General features: G+C 42.6%; 1 protein-coding gene across 1 annotated transcript; it reads left to right on the forward strand.

Annotated features, from left to right (window-relative positions):
- The first annotated feature begins 4,092 nt into the window (after positions 1 to 4,092).
- On the forward strand, positions 4,093 to 16,303 carry jazf1a (JAZF zinc finger 1a). The gene is made up of 5 exons (XM_070922242.1): positions 4,093 to 4,287; positions 11,599 to 11,671; positions 12,796 to 12,992; positions 14,408 to 14,577; positions 16,031 to 16,303. Exons 1-5 carry the CDS (start codon positions 4,173 to 4,175, stop codon positions 16,205 to 16,207), a joined length of 732 nt encoding a protein of 243 aa, XP_070778343.1. The 5' UTR covers positions 4,093 to 4,172; the 3' UTR covers positions 16,208 to 16,303.
- The last annotated feature ends 1,411 nt before the right edge of the window (positions 16,304 to 17,714 follow it).

Raw genomic sequence — 17,714 nt, forward strand, 5'->3', positions numbered from 1 at the left:
CATGATGTGAATATGACAAAAAGACTAGCCAGACTGGTACAATTCTTCTTCTTCTTCTTCTTCTTCTTATTATTATTATTATTATACATTAATATATTAATAATATTGAATTGGTCCATTTGCCCGCTGTTTTAATCCCCCCAAAATATTGATATTTAATCAGGACTCATCAAGATCTATTTTTTCAAGAAAGACCTGACAATAAAAAACACTGATAATCAGAAAACCACACAATCAGCATACAAGATATAACATAGCTTATCTTAAGTCAAACAGCCAACAATCAAGCGACAAACAGAATTGACATAGATAACTAATACACATAAAGGACTACATATTCTATTACAATGATCACAACATATTGGGGATTATAAAGCTGATGTGACATAGTTCAAAAGTTTTAGCAGTGGAGCGCCATTGATAGTGCTGAAGTGTAGCACATTGTGATAGACTGGGTTTATTGTCACCACCAATACATCCACAGTCACTTCACACTGGCAGCCATTGTGTGTTTGATATGATGTCATAAGTCATGATCAGGGCAAAGAGTCCCACCCCGTCCTGACACAAGCATGTGTAAGGGACACATATTTTACACAGGAGTTTTGTTTTAATAGAATGCCTTTTATACTATGGTGTATGTTTTGGTGGTTTTTATAGAGATGAGAGAAAGAGATGAGATTTTAAGTATTCCGTATCCTTTTAAATGGTTTCCAGTCAAGTTACACTAAATTCAATTATTGTTTCCGAAAATAAATAAATGCCCTCTGTTATGTAATTTGATAGAATTATTTATATGATGCCATGAAATCCCATTGGCCATACAAACAAACAGGAGGGCTCTGGTCATTTACATCTCCACTGAGCTAAGCCATGGAGTAATATCTCTGCCATGTTTGGTCAGGCTTTCCGGTGCTCCAGCCGGGCTGGAGCTGAACACAGGGATATGGTTTTGTTGTGGTTGAAGTGCAAAATGGGACCAAACCCTACTGACTCATCATCCACCAATCGCCTAAAACATGCAAATGCTAGTAGCCAGGGCAACAAGAAGAAACAGGAAGTTGTGATGATGTCACTCTGTGTTTTGAGCTCTTCCCCCGTGTGGATGTGAATCACTGTGTTTTGTTTTCAGTGAAGATAAGGGATGTTTTACAGCAAGACTTCACAGTCACACTAAAAGGTGTATGACGGCAGGCAGGAAGTCTCTGGCTGGTGCCCTGGAGCAGACAATGCCACTGAGATTACAACTACCTCCATAACTCAGTGGCTATACCAGCCATTACATCTGGCAGCTTCACCTCGGCATGGCTTTTAACAGCCAGACTGGGAGCTTTAGAGAGCTCCCAGTGCAGAGCCTGCTGTCACCTTGTCTGTAAAAAAATATGGCGTTTCAGGTCAAAGGTCAAACAAACTTACTGACCTCAATCCCCATGTAGCATTATCCTCACTGCAGCTCACACATCTGGCTCAGCTGACAAACAGTTTTGACTTGATACACAATGGTTTGGGACTATTTCTATTAGTGAGTTGCAGAGTAATGTGGGACTAATGTGCGACTGGAAACAGATACTTTAACCAGCATCCAAGTATACAACAGTTACAGTATTACAGTCATCTGATTATGTAATGCAATGGTTGGAGTTAAATTTACATCCAACTCTGCCCTCACATGCAGATCCACTCAAGAGCAGACCACTGCACTGGTGTGTGTGAGTGTGTTATGATTTAGTTTTGTCCACACGTGTACCCTGGAGTTGTGTGTTGGTCATCACACTGGTTGGATTGTTTTGTCTTCCTTGACAAGGAGCTGATAATCAGAAAAATCCAAGCTAGTTGGAAATCTATCCCAAACTGTTGCATTGTGCGCCACCCACAGACCTCAGATCAGATGACGTAATGCACCATAAACTCTCCCTGTGTCTCTCCCTTACTCTCTCGCATTTCACAACACATGCTACCACTTCTCATTTACGTAATGGTGTTGGTAACTGCGTCACTGTCACAGTTGTGATGCACCACGTGTGTAATGTGTTTATGTTGAGTGTGTGTCTACGTGTTTGTGTGTAAGAGAGAACATCTGTCTTAGGCTGATGAAGTCACTGAATTTCTATACAGTACGTGTGTGAGAGACTGTGAACACAGGTGATTTCATGTTGTTTGTGTGGTGTGTGTGTTTGTAACAGTTAGTTCAGCAGTGAATCAGAGTTTATTTTATGTTTTTGTGTGTTTTCCATGTCGTTGGGTAGATAGAGGGCAGTGAGAAAAAGAGCGAGTGTGTCCCCAGGTCTTAAGGTTGTTTGCTGAAGTCACTGGCCGATGGTTTATGACAGGCCATTTTAACGCTCGATTAACAGGTCCAACACAGGCCAGCCGGCCCTGGTTAGCTAGCCCCAGTGATTTAAGGACATTCTCCTCTCTCTGTGAACCACACACACACATACACATATTACAAAGGCCTCTCCTCACCACTGAGTAATCACTGGGTATTAATCTGTAAACTTTATGGATGTAATAGATGCTGGGTTATGGATCTGCTATAACTTAAATATTGATACACACACACAGATCGCCTACCTGTGCAACCCTTTATTTAGAGTTATCTCTGGGTGATTTTGCAGGTGATGGATAATAAACAAATAATTTAAAAAGCTATAAACAAAGATTGATTTTTAGATTTCCAAAATTCCATTTAGGTCTGTTGGCACTGGCATGTTTTCTAAACATGTAAAATGTTGCCTCCAGCCCGTTACATGGCAATAATTGGATCAATTCCATTAAAACGAAAAAGTAAGGCAAGGAAAGTATTTATATTGCACATTTCATACACATAAGCAATTCAAAGTGGTTTAGGAAAATACAGCTGAAGACATTTCAGCTAAGCACATTACTAAAAATGAATGTTTGGAAAAATTGTAATTCAACAACTATTTACCATGACGAATATAGAGAGAGAAATGTAGATTGCCAGATTGACACGTCCAGCTCACAACCATTTGTTATTCTGGGACTGTGGTGCTGCCACTGCTGACTCCCCCAGACCTCTATCCTGCACACAGTATCTAGATGACTGCTCAGGCCTATTCATTGGCAAGCTCTAAGATCCTTATGGGACTCTTATTTAGTGTTTTATTACAGGGTGGTGCACTGCACAAGTTAAGCATCAATGTTAGGACAAATGTACAGTATATTACCTGCCATAGGTGATATACAGTTCAATAAAATGTTACAGACATTTGTCAAATGTTCTGATTCATATTCCTTACATATTTCATTTGGACATTTACAGTGAATGTAATTTATCAAATTAATTAATGATAACTTTTATTTACTCCTCCATATGTTTTTGGATGACCACTTCATTTCTCAGTGTACAGTGTGAGACTAAAGTCTTTCTATATTTTTCTATATTTGCAGGCCTAATTGGCAAACTCTGATCCTGTTACACTCTAAAAGGCGATATGGAAATATGTTTTGTGTGCAATGTAATACAAATATACAGTATATTACCTGCTATGGGTAATCAATGTCTACACCATTTCAAATATCAAATATAACACTACACATTTCTGTATTTACTGATATCTAATTGTGGCATTTCCAATTACTTTAGATGTGAGATATAACCAAACCATAAAAAACACAGGGTGTTATTAAAAACAAATATGTGTTAATGAACTGCCCTAGCTCTGCTTGATCAATACAAACAAGAAGACAATATCTGAAAAAATATATGCATTTTTTAAATGAAGATTATGTTCATAGCATAGGTCTACACACTCTTGTTCACTCCGTCTTTTGCATAGACTGTGTATTTCTTTGTAGTGTATATAACGCATGCAAATGTGCTAAGAATTCACTTTGACTTATTTAAATGGGTTTGATGTCATCAATAATAATAATTCCACAGCCATAGCCTCGGGGTTACAGATCCCAACAGGTAGGCAGGTCGTGACGTAGGCTGCCACCAGCCAGCCCTCCCTCCGTCCCCACCCCCACCGTCCCGCCTGCCTCCCAGCTGCGTCCGCCGCTGCCCTGTCTGGCCGCCCGGTGTCTGCTCCGCCGCTCCGCGCTCTGCGGCGCTCCCACCCTGAACCCTGAAGACTCTACCTCCTCGCACACCATCCCGGCTCCCGGACCCCCCTCTACCCGGTGAATGCACCAGCGCCGAAAACATGACGGGCATCGCCGCCGCTTCTTTCTTCTCTAATTCCTGCAGGTTCGGGGGCTGCGGTCTCCAGTTCGAGTCTCTCGCCGAGCTCATCGTCCACATCGAGGACAATCACATCGGTGAGTCGGGCCAGAGGGGGAGACGGAGCTAGGCAGCTAGCTGGTGTTAGCTAGCGTCCTAGCTAGTTAGCAGAACGCATATAGGCTCGGCTTTGCATTCCGCTATTCCCGCTGCTCGCTCTCGTCGAGGCTCGTCGGAGTGCGACTTATTCAAGAACCCGGGACTTTAATTATTTTGAGAAACACTGCTTTTCTGTGAAACGAGTGACCGGCTTGTTTTATATTGCATTAGCCACGAGAGTTACCTTTTGCAGCGGTAACTCGACTACGAGGGCCGCGTAGGTCTCATAGGTGTAACTAGCATTCCGACCAGGCAGCGGTTTCACGGCTAACATTGCAGAGGAGTCCGTGTGTTTACGTTGCCAGGCCTGATGCGGAGCAGCCGGGGCTCCTCTCGCACCGTTTGTGTATTGAACTCGCTTTTGTCACCTCAGGTGTCTCGACGCATCGAGACATCACCTTTTTGCAATGCTTACCGATAATGTCGGTGTCACTTAATTACTATTGATTATCAGGAGAACCAAGTTGTGGCAGACATGAAATGTTATTATTAGATTATCTTCCACATGCACAAGCTTCAACTTGTTGCACCATTTATTAGATTTTATTCTCACAGTAAACCCTCTGATAATCAGTTCAGCCACCATTTGACATGAGACAGACAAAAATAGCTACTGAGTAAACACCATAGTTTGGAATAGCATGAAATGAATGCGTTATTTAACTTATTTCTAAGTAAGAAAGACACAAGTAATGCTTTACAAAAAGTATGTCGTCTGTGCTGGTGGTGATTGATACATTTATTAACTTATATTTTTCATCATCAATGCATGTGGCCTCTCAAGAAACACTAAATTCATATGTTACATAATAACGTATATTGTGTTTTAATTGAACATATAACCAACTGTACCTGCAGAAATGCTGCTCTTAAAGTAAAAGCCATTAGCATTGCATAGTTTTTAATGAGGGAGCGTTTGCTATTGCCCTGATATAACGGGGAAAAACATTCAGATGTAGTCTAATTAGTACCCTGCAGTGTAATGCTTGTTAAATATTTAACACTTCTTGAAGCACAGTGCAAATCAGGTATCTTAGCCTATAATCCACCGTAGAGAATCACACTATAGAAGAATCTAGGGAGTTGTGAACCAGCAAAACACTCAATAATCTGTAACAAAGTTGTGGGCTAATCATTATTAGTGGCATGTATCCATCCTCAGGAGGCTGTTTGGAGCGAGTGATGCGGTGGGGTGAGGGGGTAGAATGGATGCTTCATTGAGCCAGTCTCCATGGCAACTGGCTGTCTCTAAAGGGGTTGGGGGCAGTGTATTGGCTGAGTTATTGCACACCTGCTGTCTCACCAAGAGCGCTCCCGAGCAGCCAGCTGCGGTGGGGACACCCGACATGATGTGTCACACATGATGTGTGGCAGAACTGGTGTGCTGATGTTTAAAATAAATGGAGGTTAAGTTTTGTGGGACTGTGTTTGTGGGTGAGGAGAGTGGAGCGGTGTTGGTGGTGGTGTTGTGGACCACTCTTTATCCTACCATATACTCCATGGATCACTTGAAAACGAACCAAACAGGGGTTAAAATCAATGCTGTGAATGGTCATTTTATTTTTACCTGTGGCTATGTAGACCACATTAAACAACCAACCACTAAACAAATGAAAGGATATAAACTGACAGAAATGCAAGAATAGATATTGTCTTTTCAGTCACACAGCCAAAACCCCACAGACACTGATATATTCCCCATCTGGCTCTTAGCTTGACCTTTGACCCCAACCGTCAGCTGAGGCGAATGGCGGTTTACCAGTCACATCACTTGGATTAATGAGTTGCCCCTGTGCTCGCTTCTGTTGGTCATCAGCCACGTCAAGATCACACAGTCTAATCAATACCACTCTGAGAATCAGTTACCACAGGGATAAGTGTGACAGATGGAGGGGATTGAGGTGAGAGTGGGGGAAAGGAATGGCAGGGGGGGCATTTAGATCCCCTTTTCATTTTGAAATGGTGCAGCAGTGTGTGATCAACAATCAATCAAAAGATAAGCTAATTTGAACCTCTGAGCTCCTTCGCGTGAGACGTCAGATAAGCTGTTTGAGGCTTTTGTAGATAACAGATTGCCGTGATTGTGGTCTGTCCTGCTGTGTGCAAACAGGTTATAAAGCAGGCACTAACAATAAATCTGATAATCCAGAGGTGACAACAGCCTGGTGCTATCAGACGTAAATAGCGGTAAAAAGTGAGTCAGTAGGTCTCAGATCAGGGTGCAGAAATCAGTGTAGGCCTGTGCTAGAAACATTATTGTTACCGTAGACTGTGCTGCCCTCTTGTGGTAGGACACCTTATGTGCCGCATAGTGAATAAAAACAACTAGTTTTTGTTTAGCCTCTGGTTTGGTCCCGTGTGTATCTCAGTTATCTCAACTTGTGTCTCATTTGGACACCCGCCTCCTCTGACAAACAGACCAGACGAGCCTGTCGCAATCCTTTCCGTGAGAAGTGGGTATTAATGTGGGTCTTCAGTGCTGACCTCATCCTAGAAGAAAGGATAGCAGCCTTCCAATAACATACCCATACTGTTTAGATTACAGCTGAATGCAACAGGAAATGGGTTTAGGTGAACTGTGTTTATCGTGCTGTTTGGCTGTTGTCGAAGGCTTTGTGCAGCGACTCCAGGTAAGGTCTAAGGAATGTAATGATGTCAGGCTCGTCCGCCTGTGTGAACGGCAGCGTTGTGCTGTGTTCTCACCTGCACAAGCACATACCTGCCTCTTACCTCAACAAAGAGGAGCCGGGAGGGAGGGGAAGAGGCAGATAGAGATTAAAAGTGGGGAAGAGATTTGAAAGAGAAGGTTAAGAAAGGAAAGATACAAAGGAGAGCTCAAGGAAATCCCAAACATCTTAGCTTTGTTTGGACGGAATTTAGCTTGATTGTTTTTTTTCCGTTTGTATTTGGTTTTCCAGCTGGAATCAAAGGCTGAACTGTGACTTGACACGAGGAGTCAGCATTGTGTTGTAATAACGTAGGCTCTGCTGAAGCATGCTGATAATTAACCTTCAGTAACTTTTAAAGACATCATCATTCAGCCCACAGGCCAAGTGTGGCTGTATTCCTTTATCTGCCCTGGCTCGAAGAGAAGACAAATGCAAAAACAATATGGTGAAGCAGTTTCTACCAGTCTGTCATTAACAGGCAGGAAAACCCCTTCCCTGCTGCTTTGTTTTTGAACAAAGACATAATTGCACAGCTAAGGAGGATTTTGGGTGAATACCAGAATTTGTCTTTGCAATAGTTTCTTTGATGTTGCCAGTAGGGCTGAGCGATAATTGAACATTATTGTTTAATGACTTCCAGGTGAAGTCATTTCGTGGTGATATGATCTTCAGAGCTGAAATGATTAGTCAATTAATGGATGAGTTGATTGTCAGAAAATGAATCTTTGAGTATTATTTAATTATTTAACTAATTTATCAAGACAAAATGCAAAAGTTCCACTGGTTCCAACTGCTTAGATCTGAGGATTAGCTGCTTTTTTTGTTTCGTTTTGCATGATGGTGAAATGAATATCTTTGAGTTTTGGACGATTTGGCACTTAAAGCTGTCACCTTTGACTCTGGGAAACTGTGATTGGTATTTTTCACTACTTTCAGACTTTTCATAGACAGAAAGATTAATTTAGATTAATCGATAATGAAAGTAATTGAAATTTTTACCTTTAACATAAGGAGAGTTTGGTCTCATATAATGCATGACAGTGGAGCACGTGATTATTGATCTGATGATTATTTTCTTGATTAATCAATTGTTTGGTCTGTAAAATGTCATGTCACTTTGTCTGACAGCAAATCCACATAACTGAGGAGCTGAAACGGTGGAATCTTCAGTGTTTTTACTTGAAAAATTACTTAAATTATTAATTGATAATCAAAGTATTTGCTGATATATTATCTATTATCTATAGTCGACTAATGGTTTCAGCTTTATTTATATATAACTTGTCATACATTTGCCATATTGTAATCACTATTAGCAAATACCTGTAGTAATATCATGATAATGATTTAAACCATACAGCCCAGGCCTAGCTGCCAGATTGTTTCCCATCCCACTTTCAGAGGTGTGACACGGGAAGGGGCGTGTGCTTGTGCATGTGAGAGAGTGTGTTCTCCATACTTCCCAAATGACCTGTCAGGGTGTAGCGGGGCAATTAGTGGACTGGCATCCCAAACTGGAAACTGCAGACACTCTCTTTTGACGCTGCACATACATCCACATACACACAGTCACACAGTTTGCCTTTCGGAAGTCACAGGGCCCGTGCGCCCCACCAAGCACTGGGAAGTGTAATTACAGAGAGGTTTGCCTTTTCCCCCACCCATATCCCCCCTGCTCCTCCTCCTCCTCTCCTCTCCCTCCATCCGGTTGCCTGCTGCTCTAGAAACACGTTAAAATGCTCTCTGTGGCTTAATTAGCAGTCTGCAAAACAAGCCATGCATTCTTGGCCTGGTTTCAACACACACTCAGAGCTATACACACGTGCACATACATGTGGACACATGCACACCGTGTGTATTCAGCAGGGGGCAGCAGTGTACTGCCGGTGAGGGATGGATGTCTGTGTTGAAATGAGTGGTGCAGCTGTTGATTGGTTGCTACTTTTAATGACAGGAATGCTAATTAGGGAGATATTTATAGACCCGCGAGACTGAAATGTCTCAAACATACAGCAACATGCAGACACACACACACACACACACACACACACACACACACACACACACGCAGATGGTAAACACACAGAGTAGGCTGCTGGCAGTGCACTTTGTAGGGTAAATGTAAAATGTTTTAATTCATTCAGTGAAGATTGATATTCACGTAGCTTACTGTGTGTCTGTGTCTGAATGGGTGTGTGTGTGCATGACCCCTCCTGCTCCAGCAGCAGGATCAGCAGTGTGTTAGCTTCCTGTCCTGCTAGGTGAGCGGAAGTTGTAAAGCCGGTGAACATTTACTACAGCTCTCTCTCTGCACCTGGCTTACTCCATTTCCACCAACACCCCACCTCCCCCCTTCTCTACACACACATGCACACACTTACCTCATCTTAAAGCAAAACCCTGAGCCTCCTTGTACATCCCAAGTTATTAACTCTGGCATTTTTTCTCCTGGTACTTGTTCTTTAATACCTGACAAACATTTGCGTAAATGGCATTTAGCTGCCTTCAGCTGACTGCCACTGTTACATTGTTCATGGTACTTCTGAATATATCCTACCATATAAAAGTTGGACTTCTGGTTCATCATTGCAGAGATTTTACAAGTGAGAGCTTGGTAACATAATGATTACATTGCTTAATCAGTCTCTCTACAGAACATTTGTCAACAACAGTTTTGATAACGATTGTTGAAGTGACTTATCAAAGAAAAATGCCAAGCACTCAGTGGCTCCAGCTTCTCAACTGTGAGGATTTCTTGCTTTCCTCTGAGTTACATGATAGTAAATTAATTATCTTTGTAATATGGACTGTTAGTCAGAGAATACGAGCAATTTGAAGATGCCACTTTGGGCTTTGGCCTTCATTTTTTTAAATTATTTACTGATGTTTTATAGACGTAGCAAATAGGGCTGAAACGATCATTCTATCAATCAACAGAATGTTAATCAGCAACTGTTTTGATAATTGATTCGTTTTTTTAAATCATTTCTTCTTGCACAAAAGCTTAACATTTGCAAGGAAATGAATATCTTTGGGTTTCTAACTGTTGGTTGGATGAAACAAGCAATATGACGATTTTGGGCTCATAGAAAAAGATAGGCATTTTTCACTATTTTCTGACATTTTATAGCCAAAAGGCTTAAGGGCTACATTACAGTCAGGTGGTCACATTATACACATTTACTTTATCAGTTTTCTTGTCTTTAAATGCCTCAGTAGTCATCCATATAACACCATATATATAGTATATATTGACAGAGAAAAAAATTGGACAACCAACAAAAACATTAAAACTCAGTTTTATGCAGATGCTTCTGGCTCTTGTCATGTCTCGTGACTCAGCCTTCTCAGTGATGTAGGTCGAGGAGTGTTGATGTGTGCATGTGCTCCTGTGTGCGTGTGCTCGTGCATGTGCAGAGAGATCTGGTCTCTACATCTGAGCAGCAGGTAGGATTATTAAGGCTCGGCTATAAAAGACTGTCAAAGACCACCTTTGTGGACCACCTCAGATCTGTATGTTTGTGTGTGAGCCTGTGTGTGTGTGTGTCTATCTTTTTTCCTCACCTAGCCTTTCACTGTTTTTACATACACTCACATGTATCAGACTATGGTCTACACAGCAGCAACAGCAGCAGCAGCATGCATTTTCTTCTAGGTTGTTTTCTTGTTTGCTGGTCTCCTTGGAGTTCTCCTGCACTGTGGGAAGCCTGCATTCTTTTTTAATTATGAGGTGTGAAAGCCTGAAAACCGAAGGGCTAAGAAGGCTAACACGCAAACACACACACACTTGGGATTAGTTGGAAGGAGCGTCCGGGAGTGTGTTGTTAATTGTTGCGCAGAGATGATCCTGTTCTTGGATCTGAATTGCGATACATCTGCTAGCCATTACATATAAAGCTGCAATTATGCCTTCATGCACACACACATTCACACAGACATAGCCATGCACGCCATGGCATAAACCCCACTAGTTTTTTAGTTTGGGTCCCTCTGAATGTTCCCCCGTTGAACGCTTGATGGCACTGGTACTTCACAGATGCACCCACCCGCAGTGTTTTCATGCACACTTGCTCCTGTTTTCCAGGGGGTGGGAAGTGGGGCTTTGAAGTTAAGACTGCTTCCCTCAGGCAGTGGAAGTTGCCTACTGTAGTGTTACTGACTTAGCAAGTCAACTGGAAAAAGCGTGTGTGTGTGTGTGTTTCAAGTAATACACTGTGTACATTCATCACAGCCTCCATGTCGCTCTTTCACTCTCGGACAAATTTCTTCTTTGCCACATTCAGACTCTGGCGATGATTAAGCAGCCTTGGGTCACTTTGGGAAAGGCATTGCTAGTAAATCACAGCTTGGCGCTGGCGTAATAATGCACCGCTTATGAAAGTATCCGAAATGTATCTGCAGGCTCTTACATATTTTGGACTAACACAGAGAACGCAGTGTGAGAAACATCCAGCAATCTATCAGCCAGTCTGGCAGGAAGAATAGATGTATGAGTCAGGTCCTTACTGAGAGTATTCACACAACATTTTCCCTCCACAGAGAGCGGTGATTAATCTGAATGTCTCTCTCTCTCTTTCTCAGACACAGATCCACGGGTCCTGGAGAAGCAGGAGCAACAGCAGCCCACTTATCTGGCCCTAAGCTACATCAACAGGTACACACACATTCACTCACACACCACCAAAGGTGTCCATCTATAGAGGGCAGCATTGCTCCACCAGTGGGAGTCTGTGTTTATAGATGTGTGTGTGTGTGTGTGTGTACATGTGGCTTGCGGAGAGAGGCTCAAATGACTGATGTCTTCCCATAGACATAGCAGTGACTCATCCACAGACCAGCACAGAAAACCACACAAGACAATCACTCCCGACTCCCTGCGCTGCGAACGGCACAGCCAAAGGCGCAGTTTCAGGATTACAGCATGTGTGTGTTTTTGTGTGGTGAACCGACGTGTCACGTCCCACTTAATGCCCCGTTAAATCACTCCCAAGACCCAACGTTAGGAAAGATAACGGTAAAACAGAGGGAGAAAGAGAGGGTGAGGTTTGTTTTTTGTGGTAATTGTTCAAGCGGCGAGGTTGTAAATGTCATTCGTATTTACTGTACAATGTTGTGATGACTGCATATTTAAAGGGGCAGTTCATTCAGCAGCTCAATTATGTCTTGTCAAACCTCAGACCTCCCTCTCATAGCACCAGTGTTCGGAACAAGCATAATTAGATGAGATGAAACCCTTAAAGGCTCCTGTTATAGCAACAAATCACACTAGAGAAAGTTAGAATGCACAAACAAAAGCAGAATAGAAAGAATACTACAGTATATAATACTCCACTTGCTGTAGCTGTTAGTGATTATTATCGACTTCTCAGGTGCACTCACTTTTGGTTTTACCTCTAAATAATGTGGCTTTGAGGCATGTTTACAGACCTCCCGGATTATCTCACTACTTGTTTATTGCCCCATCAGACTTTGTTGCAATGTCCGTGTTTTCCAAGATCTGAACATTTACTGTGGTCAGTATAGTGTTATCATAACTCACAGAAACGATGGTCCAACTTGTATTAAACCGGGATTATCCTTGAAGTTGTAAATGATTATAAAAGGGAAACTTTTGGATGAATTAGTTTGGCATTTCAGTTGGTTCACCAGCATTGCCTCCATTTATAAGGTGCTCAAGTTGACGTGTTTCTCAGATGGGAGGTTTGTTGGTAAATGTTAGATTCAGGGACTTTGCCTTGTCATTGGATTTACTTATGACGCACCTTTGCGTGCCATCAGGTTCATGACGGATGCGGCGCGCCGTGAGCAGGAGACCATGAAGAAGAAGGCCACGCCCAAACTGTCCCTGTCCATCACTGGCGGAGTGTCCAGGAACAGCACGGCCACACCTCCTCGCCACACCAGCGGTAACCTGACGCCTCCCGTCACGCCCCCAATCACCCCCTCCTCCTCCTTCCGCAGCAGCACACCCACAGGTACGACAGGTGTGTGTGTGTGTGTGTGTGTGTGTGTGTGTGTGTGTGTGTGTGTGTGTGTGTGTGTGTGTGTGAAATATGTGTTTGAGACGCGGAAAGACGGATTGCTTATACTTGTTGAGTGACTGGAGGTGTTGAAACTGACTAATGCAAATTAACCCTACTGGCGGTAACAGAAAGCGGCAACAGAAAAAGCTTACAGTTGCAGTTGCGCCATCAGGCGCCTATTCATCAAATTCAGACAGCGTACTGATGAGCAAATGAAAATATTTGTAATGTGAATGGAATGCAGCTCATTTCATATCTGGTGACTGAGTAGAAAAATTCAAAACAGAACTTCAAAATATCTGCCAAGAGAGCACGAGCCAGCTCACCTTTTATCTGTACTGCAACTGAGCTGTAAATGATTCACTTTTAACCAAAAAGAGATTTCGTAATAAGTTGGATAATTTTAAATACAAATATGTCCGAACATTTTTGAATCATGAATCTGCTTCCAGGCTGGAAAGTGGAAGAGGCTAAAACCCCAACCACTGTCTACTGCCATGTGTGTGTTGTTTGTGTGTTGTTTGTGTGTTGGGTTTGGTGGCCCCAGCAGTGAGCAGACCAGTCAACACTCTGCTAATTACATAGCAGCTGTCACGCTGTGTGTTCGCATGGGGCCGTGTGTTGCACAGCCCAGAAGCAGATGTCCAATTCCAGCCCAAATGGTTCCAAACGTAGTGTTAGGTCTGGGCTTATACACCAGCATGGCTACACACACACACACACACACACACACACACTCACACACATGCACACGCCCTCTTTCGACATGTGCCAGGGTGCCATCCATTTCCTCATGCTGAGGTGCAGCATTTCCTGTGAGATGGTGGGGGGTCAGTGGGCCTTTATGTGTGTGTGTGTGTGTGCCTGAACATTTCAGTAATGTGGTATGTGGATGTCTGTGTGTGTGTGTGTGTGTGTGTGTGTGTGTGTGTGTGTGTGTGTGTGTGTGTGTGTGTGTGTGTGTGTGTGTGAGAGAGTATGTGCATGCATGTGAGTGGAAAATGTTCTGCACTTAGCAAGGCACTTTTTCCAGGCTGAGCAATGGGGATCACTCCCACTTAATGATCTCTTTCTCAGTGCCAACCCCTGTTTTTTGACTCACAGGCGCACACAGAAGCACATACACGCACACTCTCATACACATGCACACCACTGCTGTTTTGTCTGAGCAGCTTTCAGTGACATGTGGGCTGCTAATGAATCAAAGTAGGAGCAGAATATAGAGAAAAGTATTAATAAAGAGTCACATATCATCTCTGTTTGGTAAATCCCCAAGGCATGATGTCCTTTTCGGTATGTCCCCATCCATATTTCATCTGGGCTGACTAAGGTTTTTTTTGTTCTGCGTGACTCCATTGTGCCTCCAGGCAGTGAGTATGATGAGGAGGAGGTAGACTACGAGGAGTCGGACAGCGATGAGTCGTGGACCACAGAAAGCGCCATCAGCTCTGAGTCCATCCTCAGCTCCATGTGCATGAACGGGGGAGAGGAGAAGCCGTTCGCCTGCCCAGTTCCCGGCTGCAAGAAGAGATACAAGGTAAGGCTAGAATACCAGTCCACACTGAAGCTTTTGTCTGAGTATCACATGTCTGGACTTAGTGTTTGAAAAAGCACATTATAAATTCAGAATGTCGTGATTGGAAGCAGTGATAAATATATCATGGTATATTTGCTTTGGTTAGATTTTATTACAGCTGCTAACAAAAAGCTTGTTCAGCTTTCAGTCCCTGCTCTTTGACAAATGGACATTGTGGGAACATTACTCTCTTATACCCTTTTCAGACCAAAATAGTGACGTGGGATAAAGTCACATTTGTGGATGATCTGAATGGGTCCTCATGTGTTATGAAAAGTAAGACACAGTGCGCTCAACTCACGATTAGACCTTAAAGACTGAGTTCTGGATCCTTAATGTAGTAAATAAGGAAAAAACCACACGGACGCTTCGGGCAAGACACCCTTCTTCAGGGTTTATTCTGGCAATTTCACAATCAATACACACAGGTGGGGTTAATTATAGGTGACCACAACAAGTACATCCCAACAGGGGGAGCGGCAACCTTTCCAGGAGTCTCATGATGCAGGATACTAAAACATGAAAAACCAAAGAAACACGACACTAATTATATTCACCTCATGAGAAACAAGCAAATGAAATCTCCTCATTCATCCCATTGGAAATGAAGGTATCAAGGAAGTGAATCCAATACGCCTCCATTTGGAGAATGATTCGGTCCCTATTACCACCTCTATGCAGCATCTTCACTGTCTCAGTGCCTCTTGTAATGTAGTTCACTCAACCTGTGGTTATGACTATTGAAGTGTCTATTCTTGTGTGTGTGTTATCCAACCTGACTTCTCCACCCAGTGTCCGACCAGGGTTTGATGCAGGTCTGACATCGTTCAGCTTTGATATAAAATGGTGAAGAGGGTTTTCTGTAATAACTTCACTTTAAAAGCTGCTGTAGAATGATTATAATCAGTAGTATCAGTCATCAGTAGTAATTTAGTAGTGGACCCCACGGCAAAAGCTAATGGGATTAGGGTAAAAATAAAACATTAAAAAATGTTGTCGGTGGTTTCTAGCTCTGCAAATCATAAATTCTTCTCCTCTCATCTCTGACGTTCTTGAGCATTATTGTGATTTGTTGAATTTATTTTTCATATTGTGACCATTTTGAAATAATTTATCAAATAATAATAAAGCAAATTGGGATTTCCCAAACTCAATTGAGGTTCAGATTCGGGATCCTAATCTGTATTAACTAATCTTGATTTAGCGTAAAGGCTGGAAACGGGGAAAACCGCAACCCTGGTTCTGTCTAAAGGTAACAAAATCTGCCTACCAGCACTACTAGTATGAAAGGGTCATACACTGGTTGTATTGCATGGTCAATACTGCGTGTCAAACATGGGGTTTGTGTGTAAAAAGGGTACCCTGCAACCCTTCTCCCCTTCCATAATGTATCTCCTCTTCCCCGCCTCTTCAGAATGTGAACGGTATCAAATACCACGCCAAGAATGGCCACCGCACACAGATCCGTGTGAGGAAACCCTTTAAGTGTCGCTGCGGCAAGAGCTACAAGACCTCGCAGGGCCTGAGGCACCACACCATCAACTTCCACCCACCCGTCTCCACTGAGATCCTGCGCAAAATTCAAGGCTAGAGCCCGTGGTCACGCCACTCAACTACCCCAAACATAGCCCTGTCCTGACTTTCCTCACCTGCCCCTTTTATACCCACCCCCCACACTAAAGGATCAAGTGCATGCTTTAAGTTGTTTTCATCTTTTTGTTTATTTGTGTTATATTATTCTTTTCTATCCATGTTATATTACTTGTATTTTTGAAAAAAAGTATCTTTGTAGTATTTTTATTGTTGTAAATTTGCACATTCGTATATGCTATCACGTTATTTTTTATGATATTGTTTGACTTACATAAGGTGCTAACTGTAAAAAACAACAGAAAGAAAAGACAAAAAAACAAACAATATGAAAGAAGAGAGGGGAAACGTTAAAGAAGATGTGAAACAGGAAGTGCAACCAAGCCCTGCCCCTTTTTCCTGCTCGTCTTCGAGTGGGATGAAGTTGACTTTAGGTCTGATCTAAGTTCTGCCGTTGATACACTCCCTTTCTGTTAGTTGCAGAGAGTTGGCTGAGCTTAGATCTGTGCCTTTACAGTAACTTCTGGGGGTTTAAGCGCGAGAGTTAAGTTATACTTTAAATAGATATATTGATATATAAACAATAGACAGATATGTATGTGTACATAAAAATATATAAAAGTATTCATGAGCATATACATAAATAGTTACACTTTATTTTTAAGCTTCAACTTTCAAGCTTTATTTTATATATTTTTGTCAGTGTTTTTAGTTTTTTTTTTCTACGTATCGATAAGTGTTCCTTTTATTCCTTATTTGCTGAGACGGCCAGTTTTGTCACCTCAGAGGTTTGAGGTGAAACAGCTGGCGGACTTTAGGTTCGGAGAGTCAGGTTTTCTCTCGCCACATCCTAGAGATTAGGAGCTAATACGCCTTTTCGGTACGACACACAGTACAACACGCTCTGAATCGTGTGCAATGTTTTACTGTTGATCAGGAAGGGACGCTGAGCGTATTGGAGCACGGCCCAGGCCAGTAATTCATACCTTAAACACTTCATCCCCACGGGAAGCCATCCATGTATTTCATATCTTCAGTGTTTCCTCATTCAGAGTGCCAGAGCTGCGTTCCAGAGACTTAGCCGTGAAAGCAGGTTAAGCATCATACTGTATTCCAGTTGCCAAGATCTTTGTTGTTGTTTTGTTTTTCCATGATTGTTGCCAACAGCTCTCCACTGCCAAACATTGACCATACCATGTGCCTGATGGGGGGGGGGGGGGGGGGGGGGCGGGGGGTTGTAATGGTTTCACCCTGGAGGTCGCCAAACGTGTGGCAATGATTTTCTTCTCCACCGCGCCTTCAAAATGTGCGGATGAGTGGATGTACATCGACGGAATGTTTTCACGCATGCTTTCTGTGTCGTAACAAGAGAAACTGTGTGTGACAGGAGAGGGCGGCTTTGTATTTGAAAGAGTTTACCAACTACAACCTGTCATTTATGTGTGTTGTAGAGAAGAGCATTCCAGTTCATTGTATGTACTGTATGTATGTATGTGTGTGTGTGATGT

The sequence above is a fragment of the Enoplosus armatus genome, chromosome 16, assembly GCF_043641665.1.
Source record: "Enoplosus armatus isolate fEnoArm2 chromosome 16, fEnoArm2.hap1, whole genome shotgun sequence".
In the NCBI taxonomy this organism is placed as follows: domain Eukaryota; kingdom Metazoa; phylum Chordata; class Actinopteri; order Centrarchiformes; family Enoplosidae; genus Enoplosus; species Enoplosus armatus.